Here is a 17,020-nt window from a genome sequence, read left to right as displayed (position 1 = left end):
AAGGAAGTTAGCCAGGGGTCTCTTCATAGGCCTTTTCGGTTTTTAAGATGCCAACACCGAATCTCTGCGAAGAAAAAATGCTATCTATAGCATATATATTTGGCAATGAATTCCCAAAGCATTTCCCAGAACCGGTATTCTAAGACTTCATTTTGGGAAGCACCGTCCTACAACAGTTTAAAAATCATCCATTAAACAAATTTCTGTAACAGTAAATACAGGGTCATCCCAAAGGTGCTTTAAAACTATACATTTGAGCTTTTTAGGCCTTAAAAATTATTCTTAAGAAAGGATTGCCTCTAGGTGGAAAGTTCATTTAAATGGGGCATAAAAATCTAAATACTGATCTTTTTTAATGTGGAAAAAAGCAGATGCATATTAAATCACCAGAGCCCTTTTAAAAAAGATCTAAATCCAAGTACCATCCTAGACCAACTGAATACAACTCTGGGGGCCTAGAGGTGGGGGGATGGGAGGATGGCCTCCACTGCCCCCCCCCCCCCCCCACCGCCCGACACCAACAGGGCACAGGAGTACTGATCACTGTTTTAACAATGTCCAGATGATTCCAATATGCAGTGGGGCAGAGTGCGCTAAAGGTAAAAGTCCAATGAAATTGTAACACAGAAAAAAGAAAAAAAAGCTGCTGGTAATGGTTCCACAGGTTAAAGAAAATAAAAATTTTTTCTTTAGACAAACCTCCAAGTGAGGAATGAATATTCATGTTCAGACTCAAGCAAAATAGTCTATAGTGTATATACAAAGATATAAAAATGCCTAATAAATCCTGAATCTCGTTAATGGACTTTTAATTCTTATAGGTATAATATTCCCTTTTTTTGGTATGTCAATTAACCCCTTCTGGATAATACAGGCTGGAGATGTATGTTCCAGTCAATCATCACATACAGAAATGAACTAAAATTACTTAATCTTTTAGAAACAAAATCAAGGATTCACAAACTATGGCATTTTATTTCAGAGCCTTTGCTTACATTTGTACAATATATTACATAATTCTTCATTGTTTGCAGATCCTAATATATACTTTATAGCTTTTATTCTATAAGCTTTTTCTTCAACGTTTTGCTGTCAACAAATCTTTACAGTCCTGTACAAATTTGAATAACTTGAAACCATTTTCAACAAAATTAGTTACTGTAAGCACACACTACAAGACTGAAAATGCTTTTCTTAGAAAAGTTGAATGTAAAGGATTCTGACACGTTAGCATCTACAACAAAACGCTTCGAAATTCTCACATGTCGTATTGCCAGAAAACAAATAAAACATGCCAGCCCCATCCAAAAAAAGTACACAGAACTACAATTAAAACGGTAAAACAGTCTGTACAGTAAAGTACTGTGTATTAACAGTGCCAGGTATTAAATAGCTTGAATGAACACATCCGCAATATACAAATGTCTTACAAAGGTGTAGAATTAAATACAAGTGCCAAACAGAACAGAGATTGGAATCATACAACATAAAGTCAATACAAGTGAAAACAAGTTTGCGTTCATTTTGGATTTTATACAAGGCATTTAATTTTATAGGCCTACCACCCCGATTAGCTATTTATACTTAAAATAACAACCATCCTTCTGAGACAGTTCATATCAACAACCTGGAACCATACTAATACAGTTTACTTGTTCCTGAAGTCCTCTTGTTGTAGCTCATAATAAAATAAGCAATACAAATGAATTATCTGTATTTAAGGAAAAAGAAACATTTACAAGAAAACACAAAAATATAACTGTTATAATTCATTATGAATAAATATACACTTTGAACTGGCTAAGTACAATCTTTATACATTGTTTAAGATTTAATACAGTTTATTAGCCATTTTCTTTTTTCACACAATGTATTATATCAAAATTAAAAAAAAATACTGATTTATAGAAAAATGGCAAAGTACAGTAGTTCCATTCCAATTTGAAGGGGCATGAAAAGCCACTGCAAGACCTTTTAGCCTAATTCAAACCTGTAAACATGTTCAGTCTTTTTTTAAAGAGAAACTTTAATATTTGGTTACCAGGATTGATGTCTAATATCCTGTTAACTGCAGGTTTGGAATTTATTACATGTGCTTGACTTATACAATTAAAGCCACCCTAAGGTGACTTGCTTTAAAAAACAATTAGCTCGTACAAATGAAAATAGGTTCGTATTTTTTCATAAATAAATGGAAAAATATCAAATGTTCCAGCTTTAACAAAATACAAGGGAATACATATACAGTAAGTTATCTTGACATGTTCCGGCCCACCTAACAATTATGCTTACTGTATTGTCTCTACAGGCAGTGAAAAGCCTCCATTTGCCACAGTGGAAGGCCTTCAAGTTACCAGACACACAATTCCCAGACAAGTTGGAAACAATTATTGCTTGAGGAAAAGCAGTTCATTGTACTTTTTCTTCATAAAAAAAGTGCACTTAAGTGCCAAGTCAGCTTGTCAAGAAACAATTTTTAAATATAAAATAGTGCTTGTCTGATTTTTTTTTTTTTGTGCCACTGTGCAGTATAAAAAAAGACGTGGCCCTCAACAGCCATTAAGTGCAAAGTGCTTTAGCAAGTCCTGCTGTCACCTGCACTCAACTGACATTCCATTTTGTGATGCGCTGGACATTGACGGTTCAGCTAACGTTAACATAACAGCAGCTGTTATGGAACTGGATGAAGGGGAAGAGGAGGATGAGGACGTAGCAGCACCTGAAGAAAGGGGAAACCAAACCAAAGGCTTAATAAACGTACATACGACAACAGAGAGAAAGAAAACACCAGCCCCGTAAGCTAAAAGCCTATCGTATTCTCTGAAATCACTCAAGCCTGCAAGAGCAGTCCGAAGGTCACAATGCCATGATGTAAAGAAAGGAAAAACCAGTGTATCTCAAGTAGCTCTAGACAGTCCTGAAATACAGAGTTAAGGAAAAGGGACAGATCAGGGAATGCCACTCCCACACAGATCATATTAGGAAAAAAAACAATTGTGCACCCAGTCTATTAAGATGCGGAAATAAAACCAAGAATCGACTTTGCAACAGTGAGACAAACATCAAAAAGAACTTTGAATCCAATAAGAAAAAGTGGTAATCCACCCAAAAATCTTTTCCTGCCTCCTAGTTCCTGCATCTTTCTGTGTTTAGAGTTTCTTACAAATTTAAAGGGTGATGAGAGTGATTCTTAGTGTTGGCACAAAAGGGTCCACAGATTGACTACTGCTTTTTCCTGCACTTCGCATACAAAGCAAATGACACATCCGTTAGTTTCTTCAGGGAAATTCTCTCATTGTTATAAATCAATATTTTTTAAAGTTTATTTATTTTTGAGAGAGAGAGAAAGAGAGAGCAAGCGAGCCCATGGAAGCACAGTGGGGAGGGGCAGAGAGAGGGAGAGTGAGACAGAATCAGAAGCAGGCTCCAGGCTCCAAGCTGTCAGCACAGAGCCCGATGTGGGACTCAATCTCACAAACCGTGTGAGATCATGACCTAAGCTGAAGTCAGATGCTCAGCCAACTGAACTACCCGGGTGCCCCTATAAAATCAATATTTGAAAAACAAAATGTTTTAAGGAATACATGCAAAAGGTAAAAGAAATTCCTTCAGTATAGGAATATAAGGTGGAAAAGCAAATCTCTGCCTCATGAAAACCCTCCTAAGTCCTCCAAATTTCACTTCCCTGTTGTTACCAGTTGTCTCAGTCTTCAAAACTCTAGTAGAGGTGCTGGCAAATTACTGTCCCAAGGCCAAATCTGGCCCACCTGTTGTTTGTTTGGCATAAAAAAGGTGATTTTATTAAAAGCACTGGGACAGGCGCATGGGCAGAAAGAGCTCCCTCACCTGTTTCTGATAAGAAAAAATTATTGGAAGGGTGCCTGGCTGGCTCAGTTGTCAGAGTGTGTGGCTCTTGATCTCGGGGTTGTGACTTCAAGTCCCACATTGGGTGCAGAGATTACTTAAATAAACTATATATATATATATATATATATATATATATATATATATATATATATAATTTATTGAAACACAGCCACGCCCATTTGTTTACCTCCTGCCTATGGCAGATTTTACACCTACAATGGCAGGGTCAAATGTTCCAAGGAGGCCCCTTGGCCCACAAAGGCCAAAATATTTATTAACTGTCTCTACAGAAAATGTTCCAATCCCTGTTCTAGAGGAATGTCCTCTCCAGCCTCTAGAGATAGGATATGCAAATTTAACATGTGTAGCTATAACTTTACTTTGAAAATATAAGTAGAAGCACCATAGTATAGTGTTTGACTTTTGATTATTTATCTTTTTAATTAATTAATTAATTAATTTTTTATTTTTAATATGAAATTTACTGTCAAAGAGAGCATGCAGGCAGGGGAGGTGCAGAGAGAGAGGGAGACACAGAATCCAAAGCAGGCCAAGGCTCTGAGCTGTCAGCACAGAGCCTGATGCAGGGCTTGAACTCGAAAACCATGAGATCATGACCTGAGCCAAAGTCAGACACTTAAGTGACTGAGCCACCCAGCCACCCCTCTTGATTATTTTTTTTAACACTTAACAACTTACCTTAGGAGACTGTTCCATATTGGTACATATATAGATCTACCTCTTTTTCTTTTCAAAGTTGAATAGTATTCCATTATATTTATGAACTTTAACTTATTTAATTCTAGTGTCTTCCTGTTGCTAACAACAATATAATAAATATTTTGAGTGTTACAAATAAAAATTTAAATGTCTACTTCTTTTTATTCCATGCAATGTATCACTTGATAATACAATTTAAATAATTTCTATCTGTTATTATAAATATTACCATGACAAACTTCTTTATCATCACATATTTCTCCTTGGGACCTATTCTTAGAACCGGAATTAGCTAGTTCTCCAAATACATAGTCAAACTGTTTGCCATAATAATTGTGCCAATGCTTCCAGCAATGCATAAAATATAAATTTCACCATATTTTCCTAGCACTGGTTTCAATTATACTTTTTTTTTTTTTTTTTGGCTAGGAATAGTACCCTATTTGATTTGCATTTCTTTGAACAGCTGAGATAGTCATTTTCCACTGATATTTTTTTTAAATTTTTTTTATTTAAAAAAAATTTTTTTTAATGTTTATTTATTTTTGAGACAGAGAGAGACAGAGCATGAACGGGGGAGGGGCAGAGAGAGAGGGAGACACAGAATCGGAAACAGGCTCCAGGCTCTGAGCCATCAGCCCAGAGCCCGATGCGGGGCTCAAACTCACGGACGGCGAGATCATGACCTGGCTGAAGTCGGACGCTTAACCGACTGCGCCACCCAGGCGCCCCTCCACTGGTATTTTAAATAGTATTTAGGAACTGACTTTTACTGCTAACTCCCCAGGGAAGGCATCCATTTATAAGAATCACTTGCTACAGAGAATCTATGGTGACCACACATACAAACACTGTTTCAGAGGAGCTGTTTCTGGGTAGACATCTTACTACATGAAAACACTCTAACAAGGCTTAGGCGATGGAAGAATAAGGAGCGCTGGCACAAGAATTTAAATAGTATGCTTATAGTTGATTTTTAATTATTTTTAAATGGTTATGTATCAGGGGAGGGGCGCCTAGGCGGCTGCTCAGTCGATTAAGCATCGGACTCTTGATTTCAGCTCAGGTTATGATCTCATGGTTCGCAGGATCGAGCCCCGCACTGGGCTCTGTGCTGATAGTGTGGAGCCTACATGGGAATCGCTTTCCCTCTCTCTCTCTGCCCCTCCCCTGCTTGTGTGTGCATTCTCTCTCAAGATAAACTTAAAAAAAATGGTTACCTATCAAATAAAACCCTGATCCCCTTCCTTTGACAGAATGCTTCTGTATATACTTTCTATATATTAACATTTAATTTCTTTTCGAATCACTCCATGACCCAGACTTTCAGTCTCTCCACAAATTAAAAAGCCTAGACAAAGGTGGAGAGGTATAGGACTTATCACAACAGCAGAAAAGGGAACGAAGAACATTGTTCTGAAGAAAAAGAAAATGAAAATCAAAGTGCTTTGATTTTCATCAGAGAATGGGAGCAGTGGAAACAGAGGACGGTCGGGGAGGCATAATCATAAGCTTGCAATGACTTTGTCCCCCCACCCCCGCCCCTAGGGTCCCCTTTCTCTGTTCCCTTCATAGCAAACGTGAGATTTTTCCTGGAGTCACCATCTCTACTTCCTTGCCTCCCCCTCTCTTCTGAATCAGCTTTAGACCAGCTTCTGCACCTCCACAGCTCACAGCACATGCTCTCAAAAAGGCCACCGATGATTCCAGCACGGCCCAGCCACTGACCGCTTTGCTGGCCTTTCAGCAGCATTTGGCACAGATGCCACTGGCCTCCTCAACTCTTGGCCACCTTCATCGGTTTTCTTCATTCAAGGCTACTCCTCACGTCTTGCTAGTCTTCTCCCTCTCAGCCCTACTTGTAAAAGCTGGCTTGCCCCAGCTCTCCTTCTTTTGTACCCACATTTGTCTTCTAGGTGATCTACTCAAGTATTGGGGCTTAACAAACCGCTTACAGTTAACTACTGTATTATGGCCAGGCAATGACTTAAAAATTTGCTCTCTAGTCCTGCCTTCCCGCTGAGATACACGCTTATGTACCCCACTGACTACCTGGCATCCCACTTGGATGCCTACTAGGCATTTCAAAAAGTAACATGGTGAAAACAAAACGTCTGATCCTGTGTTCCTCAACCCCCAATGTTACCTTTTCTAGGTCCTCCTCGGTTTCCAAAGTCAGCACCAAGTAGCCATTTGTTCCTGCTGGAAACCTACAAATCATCTCAATTCGTCTTTGCTCCACCCACACCATATCCATCAGCAAGTGCTATGAACACGGACTGCTCTCCATCTTCCCTGCAAGTACCCCAGTCAAGGCACTGTCGCCCGCTCCCCAAAGCCACTGCGATGGGCTGCCTAATCGACAGACACTGCTTCCTTCTATCCCTGCCCCTCTAGAGTCTGCTTTCTACACAGCAGGTGATCTTTAAGTACTATGAATAGACCATGTCATTTCCCTGTTTAAAACTTTGAAACAGCTCTCTGTCTCACTTAGAATAAAATCTCCACCCCTCATCCTTGCCTATAAGGCCCCACAGGAGTCGGCCTCTGCCTACCTAGCTGATGTTTGCACTGCTTTCACCACAATGATTTTCTTCCTGCTTCCGAAAGGCACCAAATGTATTCCCTCATAGCAGATGTTCTCATCCTGGGGTGATTTTGCCCCCTAGAGGATACCTGAAAAATGTCTCGAGACATTTTTGGTTGTCACAACTGTAGGTTGCTGCTGGCATCCAGTGGGTAGAGGCCAGCGATGCTGCTAAGCATCCTGCGGTGCACAGACCTCTCCCCGCCCCCCCTGCCCTGCCCCCCCAACCCCGTCAGCAAAGACGTACCCGGCTCCAAAATGTCAAAAGTTCCAATACTGTTTTCTCTGCCCAGGACTCTTGTATGGACTGAGCACCGTGTCTCCCCAAATTTCTATGCTGAAGCCCTAACTTCCAACATGACAGTATTTGGAGATAAGCAATACGTTTCCTGTTGTTTAAGACCCCAGTCGTGGTACTTCATTATGGCAGCCCTGGCAGACTAAGAGAACTCTTTTCCCCCAGATTTAACTTCTCTCGCTTCCTCTGGTCATTCAGGTCTCAATGAACATGTCCTGATCATTTGTAACCTAACACAACCCATCCAATCTCTGCCTTAACATTACTCTCTTCACAGTGCCGTTCACTATCTGAAATCTTATTTGTTTTTTAAAGCAGACTATCTATAAACTCCATGAAAGTGAACATTGTGACCTGTGACTTGAGATCATTTTTTCTTTAAATTCTTCCCCATTTTATAGATGAGGAAAATAAGGCAGAGCGATTAAAGAACTTGCCCGAAGACCCAGACATAAACTCACATGAATCTAACTGTAGGGTCATAAACTGCTGGTTTAAGTAAAGGAAGGTTAACACTTACTTTCTCTCTCTTTCTTCTTTAAACGCTTTCTCCTCCGATCAATGGAAGCTACTTCAGATTTTAATGACAGATAATGTTTTCTGATTTCCTGAAGTTTCTCTTGAAGAATTGTGATGCGTTCAGCACTTGTCATATTTTCCAAGTCCGCTGCGAATTTAAAACTTTCATCAGTATGTATTTTCAAACAAAATTTTACCATATAAAAGAAAGCATGTAGTATGGTTGTAGAAAAATGTCAAGACAGATAAACTAAAACCAAGGCTTGTGAACATTTGTTTCCCTGAGATTTTTTTTTCTAGCTAGAACATGAGAAACTATACCTACATAAGGGTGCCTGGCTGGCTCAGTTAGTGGAGCACGTGAGTCTTGATCTCATGGTTGTAGGCTCTAGCCCCACACTGGGTTTAGAGATTACTTAAAAATAAAATCTTTAGGGGTGTCAGGGCGGTTCAGTGGGTTAAGCCTCTGACTCTTGATTTCAGCTCAGGTTATGATCCCAGAGTCATGGATCAGCCCCGAGTCAGGGTCCATGCTGAGTGTGGAACCTGCTTAAGATATTCAGTCATTCTCTTTCATTCTCTCTCCCTTTCTCTTCCCTCCCTCCCTCCCTCCCTCTCCCCTACATGCATGCTGTCTCTCTCCCTCTCTCAAAAATGTAAATAAATAAAATAGGGGCGCCTGAGTGGCTCAGTCGGTTAAGTGTCCAACTTTGGCTCAGGTCATGATCTCAGTTTGTGGGTTCAAGCCCCACGTTAGGCTCTGTGCTAACAGCTCAGAGTCTGGAGCCCACTTAGGAGTCTGTGTCTTCCTCTCTCTCTGCCCCTCCCCCGCTTGTACTCTGTCTCTCTCTCAAAAATAAATAAACATTAAATAAATAAATATACACATATGTACATACATACATACACAAAATAATCTTTTTAAAAAAGGTATGCCTACATATGCCTGGTACAGAATACATGCATGGTATGTGTTGAATGTATGCGTGTGTAGAATGAAAAACCTTATAACCTAAACATGCATGCTAAAAATTCCTCATTCATATACAGTATCACCACAATGTATCACTAAAACTTATACTTGGAAAGACACCAAAACGTTAAAATTGAATATATTTTTGAATGTCAGGACTGTGGATACATTTTTCTCTTTTGGCCTCTTTTTGTTCTTTCTTTAGATTTTTATGAGTATGTGTAATGTGTGGTTGGTTTGTTTTTTTTTTTTTTTTGAGTATATATAATTTTTAAGTTGTAGGAAAATTTTTAAAAGCTCTAAAGAGCAGTTTTCAATTTCCTAAGACTATCTCTGTGTGTGAGAAACGCTGGGATAATCTTTTTCGAAAAGTGTTTATTACGGAGATTTCTCATATAAACAAAAGCATAGAGAATATAGAATAATGGAGTCCCATATACCACCACCCAGCTTCAGTGATTAGCAATTATGGCAAATCTTGTCTTATTTATACCCCATCTACTCCCACCCCCAAGACTAGATTGTTTTAAAGCAAACTTCTAATATCATATCATAAATATCTACTCAATGTTGGTATCTGCCTGAATTGCCTTAAAATTTTTCTGTTAGCAATTTGTTTATTCAAATCAAGATCCAAATATGCTCTCGACACTACAACTGGTCATGATGTCTCAAGTTTGGTTACAGCCTCTTTTTCAGAGGGATTAGCCTCAAAATTACTAGGCTGAAGCTTCTTCCTCTTACTAGCTGTCACTTACACATCTGAAAACTCCATTTGTAAACTTTGGGTAGTCGATTACTGGGTTCCTTGAGATCAGGATCCTTGTCACCATTCTTTCCACATTTTCCCGGGGACTGTGTCCTGGCTGGAGATTTGGTACTGTGAGACTTCATTCCAGTAGAAACCGATTTGACTGACTGAGTCTTCGTTACACTTTCCCCAGCAGAAAGTTCTTCACTATCACTACTGTTTGCTGAAATAAAAGTAGAAAGAAAAGCGTGAGTAAACAGAAAAGTAACAAAAAATTTGTCACAGACTTTAGTGAAAAATTAATTTAAAAATTAACTGTATGAATTTATTACTCAAATAAATACCTTGCTTTATAGACCCTGCCTAGAAACCTGGAAAATTGTCATGTATAAATACAGTAGCATCTCAGTTTAGGAAAACAAAACCAAAACCAAAAAATGCTTCTTACCTGAATTGCCAATAATAATTTTTAAAAAAAAACATTCAAACTAATCTTCCGTTATACCTGGTAGACTATCAAATGTATCATAATTATAGACTTGAATGGCTTTTTATTCTATTAGATTACTATATATAAAATAGAATACAGCATCTTTTTAAGTGACTCATTGTAGCAACTTAATTTTCACATTTTGGGTTGTATACAGAACAGGTACATGTAACACTTTTTCTACTCCTCTGGCCACAAGCAAACAATGAAAGATAATCATGAAATTCCTTAAAAAAAACTTCTTTGGGAATGAACTCTAAACTTTGATGTGTACAATGATTTTTTTTCCTTAAGTAACTCCTACGTCGTAGCTTGTGGACTAAAATAAACCATCAGTTATACTCTGGTAAATATATTCACTATGAAGATTTCACAAATCTGCAAAATAATTATGTTACAACTGCCTTTGCTGATTAAAGCCTCAGTACTGGAACAGAAAGGCTTAACCTTGACTGTTTAACCATGTGAATGAGTAGATGATGGGATTGATATTTCCATGGATTACCTTTCTGGATACAAAGTATTATCTTAGATTCCATGAGTTAGTTCAACTTTACTAAATTTTTCTCAGAGAATGGCTTCCTCATTCTGATTTATCAAGCCTTAAGCCCAATAATTAAAATGGGAGAATATAATTAACTGTTACTGCTACAGAACAGTGTTTGAATACAATTAAATATACCCACTATACCGCTAAATTATAGGAATACATTAACTGACTCGTTGAAGAGGAGCCCTCCTAGGACCTGTCATTAAATGGTAAAGTCTTGAAGACAAAAACATCACTGTGTAGTAACACTTTAAATATCCTGTTGGTTATTCCAAATAATTGGTGATCAATTTGGCATGTATTTATTGATTCTTTATCTACTAACAGCTACCCCAAAAAAGGCATAGTCGGGCTTTCAAAGCCCGACAAGTATTCTAGATAGGAAAGGTAGATAGCAACTCCTCCCACTGTGGTGTTTTGAGAATGAAGAAACTCCACCACTCCTTTACACACATCTCGAAAGGATCCCCCCCAAACCCCCCACTGCTGCTCTGGAAGCCCTGGCAACTGCTAGCTAAGCCACCCAAGGCTTGGCCCCGCTCTGATGCAGTGGTCTGCCTCAGCCCGGCTTTCACGGCCTTGCTGAGCACAGCCGCCCGGGGCCCCGAGGGACGCCATATTCACCGCCTGGAAGTCATATGGGCTCAGCAGAACCTCGGGGAGCTGGCCGCATAACCCTTTTCTGCACTGAAGTGCAGCCAAGCCGGCCGATAGCAAAGGTCAGGCAGTGGAGGTGGCAGGAGTCTCCTGGAAGAGCAGCAGGAGGTCAGTGTGGGGCACCTGAAAAAAAATTCTTTACATATTTTCTGCTTCTCACTTTGTCTACAAAAGAGAGATTAAATGTGCAGCTCTCAGGAGAAATACAGTATATAAATTCCTGCTGGTCAACAAACAGAGCCATTACTAAAGTTAAATCTTTAGTACTGCTTCTAGCTGCTCTTGGGACACAGAGTTTGGGGTACGAACGACAAAAGTAATAGACTGGACTTGTTGGAGGTACAGCTCTAAAGCTACCTTGATTGTTCTCTTCCAGTCTGATTTTGCCTTGAAGAATTACAAAGCAATCAATTTCACTGTAATAAAAATAATATATAATTGAAGCATTTTCAATTATATGTGATACATACAATGGCAACTGGAAAAACTGTGGGACATAAAACTAACAAAGATGAGTTTACATTACACTGGCTATTATTTTCAAAAGGATTACCTGGTCATTCATTAGCAATCAATACCACTGCTGAATAACACCAGACTGCTTAATCCTAGAATTTACCTAGGATCAGAAGACTTCTGTGTGATTTTTTTGACGGTAGAGACAAAAATCAAAATATTTAACTATCCCATATCCTGAATACCCCTTTCTTAATGGGGGGGTGGGGGGAGGGGAAACATATCCGCCATTATTTTTATACATAAATAATTAGAGGTTTCACACTTACTGCCTTTTCCCTTTTTTTTGTTGTTTACCACTGCTGCTTTATGGCTTCGCTTCTGCTTTTTTGATGAACTTCCTCCTCCCTGAGATTCTTTCCCTCTTTTCTGACCTGTACAGGCTACGATGGAAAAGAAATGATTAAGTAACACAAAATAAAATCAAGCTTTCCTAGGTATAAATTAATCTCACATTTTAGAAGCATAGAACAATTCTCAAACTATGCATGTTCTTTATGAGCTTTACAAATTATCATAGAATTACTATAATTTTTAGAACAAATTTTCATTAATTGAATTATTACACATAATAAAAGAGTTTTAAAAAAGCAAATAAACTATGCACATCCTTCTTAGAAAAATCAGATACAAACTAAAAATAGTTCTCAATATAGAACTGGGAGTTTATGAGTCTAGTAACTCCAAAAACAGGTAAATGATGAAAATAAAAACTGAAATTTGCGAAAATTCAATAGAACCAAAATATTAAGAGTTAATTACAGATGAAAACATTAATGATATAGCTTACAATGATATTAACAACTTTAAAATATCATCATATTAATGGGATAAATTTTAAAGTAATTCACACTTAGCTGTTTTACCAATTTATTTATTTTAACAGTAACTTCACTGGCAGGGCACTGGTTAACACATATACCATTTATAAATCCAGCATAATAATCCTATGTAACGTTTCACCTTCTTGGTAGGAAATTATCCTGAAACTTCATAAATGTCTTCCTTTTCTTCAAGGACTAGCCCACATCCTACATCTTCACTAAGACTTTCCATGACCGGCCAGGCTTCATGGCTTGACAACTACTCCAAACTATAGTTTCAGTACATTTTTCTCTATACTATTAACTTGGTCCACAGCATCTACTGTGTTTCTATGTATTTCTAATTATATATATATCGTCTACCAGACTATCTTTTCCGGAGATTAATAAAGTCCTGTTTCTATTCAGTACAATGAAATACTATACTGTATACTACTATAGTATTAAAATACTATAATGACATGATACAGATGTGATAAAAATTATGTCATGCTACAAAAAATATTTCTTAGTCCTGTTACCAACGATAATATCAGTCGAGTACATAAGATATGGCTTCCTTGGTCAAAAACGGAATAGGCCATTAACTGTTTTGTTTGCAACTTCTAGACTGTTTTTTAATTACATCTTAGCAATAACTTCTTCTAAAGCTATTTTAATATAACAACTTAAATAAAACACAAAGAAGGTGATGAAGATAATGACTATATTGAAGCACAGAATCTTAAAAATAATTGTCAGATTTCTCCCTAAAAGAGTTTTAATTCTGAAGCTTTCAGCTGCAAGAAATAAAGAGTAATGGAAGCCACTGGATATAAGTAAGTAAATGTGTAAGCCAACTGGAGGGAAATCCTAAATCTAAATTGTAAAATTTACATTTTTACTTCTGACACAATGTGAATTCTCTGGTATCAGTAGACAAATTTCTTAAAATAAGGCCATATGAAATAAATGCTTAAGAATTTCTTTCTTTTTAAAAACAAAAAGTTTTTTTTAACGTTTATTCGTTTTTGAGAGACATAGAGACAGAGACAGAGCGAGCATGAGCGGGAGAGGAGCACAGAGAGAGGGAGACACAGAATCTGAAGCAGTCTCCAGGCTCTGAGCTGTCAGCACAGAGCTTGACATGGGGCTCGAACCCACGAACTGCGAGATCATGACCTGAGCCGAAGTCGGACGCTCAACCGGCTGAGCCACCCAGGCGCCCCAAGAATTTATTTCTAAAGAGAGATCAATTCTCTCTTTGCTCTGGTATAGCAGATGGTCTCTGTTACCCTAAATTTGGGAGTACTTCTTCTAAAGTTTCTTTTTGTTTTTAATTTATTTTGAGAGAGAGAAAGAGAGAGAGAATATCCCATGGCTCACGAACCATGAGATCATGACCTGAGCCAAGACTAAGAGTTGGACGCTTAACCGACTGAGCCACCCAGGCGCCCCAGGAGTATTTCTTAAGTGGTATTCTTTTCAACCTAGTCAAGATTAAGATTCAAAAGGGCAATGCTAACCTGCTTCTATCAGAAGCTACTGTATCTCTTTTTTATGGCACACATACTGTAGCTGTATGTGTGAATGTGAAAAACCAAAGAAGATCCCAATTTAACTGCAATTATATCTTTTACTTAATATTTATTTTTTATTTTTATTTTTTTTAAGTTTATTTATTTTTTTTGAGACAGAGAGAGACAGAGCATGAACGGGGGACAGTCAGAGAAAGAGGGAGACACAGAATCAGAAGCAGGCTCCAGGCTCCGAGCCATCAGCCCAGAGCCCGACGTGGGGCTCGAACTCACGGACCGCGAGATCGTGACCTGAGCTGAAGTCGAACGCTTAACCGACTGAGCCACCCAGGTACCCCAATATTTATTTTTTAAAAAGAAATGTTTTAAGTCAAGATTTGTGTGACAATGTTCCATCAATTGTATCTCACTAAAGCTGGAAAAAGAAAAAAAGGAAAAAACAAATTGTGTGAGAAAATTAGGAATTAACTCACCTGATCTGTATCACATCTCTTTAAGCTTAGCTAAAAATCTCAAACTAGCATAATAAAAACCGGTATGTTACATAAAGTACACATCCTATCTTTACAGCAAAAAAGTAGGTTTCAAAGCCAACTGTCGGCGTATATTCTATTCATCTAAAGACACCTGAATGAAGTGGTCTGTAAGAAGAATGAAGACACAAGAATAGCTATGGCAAAATCAAAGGGCACCAATACTTTTCAAAGTACTAATTTGGGTTTCCACTTTTAACAACTTCACGGAAAATCAAGAAAGTATTACTGGAGGGTAACATACACATTGCTCCTTCGATCTGGAAGCTATGCATCTAAGAAAGCATCAAATTCCTTTACAAACTCACACAAGTTAGTCAGGCTTGAAAATCAGTTTGACACGGTTGTCTGAGGAAAGCAGTGCCTGGACAGTTGGTTGCTCCAAACCCCTACATACAGTATTTTTGGTTAAGGGTGGAGGGGTCTGTCAACAAATCAAAATGTTTGTGAGAAAACGCACATCGGTTACAACTGCGAAAACAACGTTACAGATATATATTGAAGCTGCTCATGCCACATAGTCAACCAGGGTATAAGGAATCTTCAAAAAGGTGTGGATTTGGGCCTGGGTGCGTGCCCAGCGCGTGCTCTGGTCCCCTGGGGATGTCACAGACAGCTCACGCACGGGAGGGTAAGTCCCCCCCAAGCTTTTCAGCACATTCGCTATCCATTACTCAAAGCACCCTTCCAATTTCCATTTTTACCGCATTCACGCAAGGACTTCACTTCTGCGCCTCGTGCTCTAACGAGCGCTACCGTGAAGCCCTTGGAAACGTCAGAAGGTTCTACACTACGCCAACGGACACGGCTCGGCCCTCACCTCTGTCGGGGTGCTCTGGTTCCGGCTGATTGCTGCCGCTGGAGCTCACGCTGGCGTCAAAGCCTGCCGGCGAGCTGGTCCCTTCCGACTGGAGGTCCTGCAGCTCCCCCGCGACACTGTCCACCTCAATTGTGCTATCGGTCTCACTCTTGATACTGCGAACCTCTTCTTGGTTCGGGGCCAGCGGCTCCGACACGGTCACCGAAGACTGCTGCCGACCGGCTTCCGTTACAGTGACCGAGGAAGGCGACTCGGGGGTGGTAGGGGGGGTGTTGAGCACGGAGTTGCTGCCGCTGCTGGGAAATTCCGCTTTTTTGTCAGTGACCTCCGCCGGCTTCTCCTCGGCGGGCTTACTGTCGGCGCCGGCCGGCGGCGGTGTTTCCAGCTCGGCGCTGGGGGGGCAGCCCTCCTCCTCGGCCACCGGCTGCAACGAGCCCTCTGCGGACGCCTCCTCGGGGGCGGGATGGGGCGGGGAGGCTGCCGCCTCAGTGTCCGAGTCTGAAAAGAGCTCCTTCAGAGTCTTCTTCGGCCACTGTCCCTGAATGCTCGACCACACGTCTTTCCGATCTTTAGCTCTGCTGTTCTGAAGTCTCTCATCAGAGTTATTTAAAAGTTTTATCCTTTTTTCTGCCACTTCTGAAAATCCTGAATAGAAACCGGTTGTCCGTAGAGATTTTCGCTTTTCCTCCAAACCGTTGTATTTCTTCGTTGGCGTCATCTTTGTTTTTGATTTTTCGTCCTCCTCTTCATCCGAAGAGCTGTTGCTGCTGTTCTCTATGCAAAGTGATTCTTTGCTCTTGGCCTTCTCTTCCTTTTTGCCAGGCGATCCAGTTTTCAAACACTCCTCTGTAGTGCAATACCTTCTTTTACCACGTTTGACTTGAGGCTTTGAAGACTTCTCTGCACTGTCCTTCTTACCGTCTTTTCTCTTTTTTGTGATTTCATCGTCTTCTTCATAATCCGTATCTTCAGATAATCCTTCCATATCTTTTCTTAATCTTTCTGGAGATTTTGACACCGCTTTGGAGATCACCGAATCTGCATGGACTTTGTTGTCTTCTAGCAAAGATGAACTGTTCTGTTCCTCTTTTGCAATAAGATCGTTTCTGGTATGGGTCAAATGATCGATCTTCGATTCCTCTTTGCCACTGTGGTCTCTGTCTTGAGCACCTGTCTCATCCTCCTGCTCACTGTCTTCAGCAGAACTTTCAGAAGCTAGAAAAGAAGAAACACCGGTGAGTATGATAAGGACACCAGCAATGTCTTCCCTGTGCATGGCCCTCTCTCTATATATTAGCCCCTATGTTTACAGTCCTCTTGGACTGCTAGGTTTCATCGTTATTTTGCAGGTGATGAAACTAAGCTTTGGAGATTTAAGACACTCACACAACGATGGTA

The 17,020-nt window shown here is 39.6% G+C and overlaps 1 protein-coding gene across 8 annotated transcripts in view; it reads right to left on the bottom strand.

The window, feature by feature from the left end:
• Positions 1-17,020, bottom strand: part of ARID4B (AT-rich interaction domain 4B) — a 156,158-nt gene that overhangs the window by 2,108 nt on the left and 137,030 nt on the right. For 5 of the 8 annotated variants that reach the window (XM_047825042.1, XM_047825046.1, XM_047825047.1 and 2 more), the window contains 4 exons: positions 15,623-16,837; positions 12,198-12,311; positions 9,723-9,938; positions 7,993-8,139 (listed from right to left, as the gene is read on the bottom strand). In XM_047825042.1, the coding sequence (XP_047680998.1) occupies positions 7,993-8,139; positions 9,723-9,938; positions 12,198-12,311; positions 15,623-16,837 (1,692 nt within the window). Of the gene's footprint in view, positions 1-955; positions 2,720-7,992; positions 8,140-9,722; positions 9,939-11,379; positions 11,536-12,197; positions 12,312-15,622; positions 16,838-17,020 lie in introns of those variants that run through there. The other 3 variants (XM_047825045.1, XM_047825048.1, XR_007145305.1) reach the window with 2 other exon arrangements.

Source organism: Prionailurus viverrinus, chromosome D2, assembly GCF_022837055.1.
Source record: "Prionailurus viverrinus isolate Anna chromosome D2, UM_Priviv_1.0, whole genome shotgun sequence".
NCBI lineage: Eukaryota > Metazoa > Chordata > Mammalia > Carnivora > Felidae > Prionailurus > Prionailurus viverrinus.
This window is presented reverse-complemented; position numbering and strand designations above follow the sequence as displayed.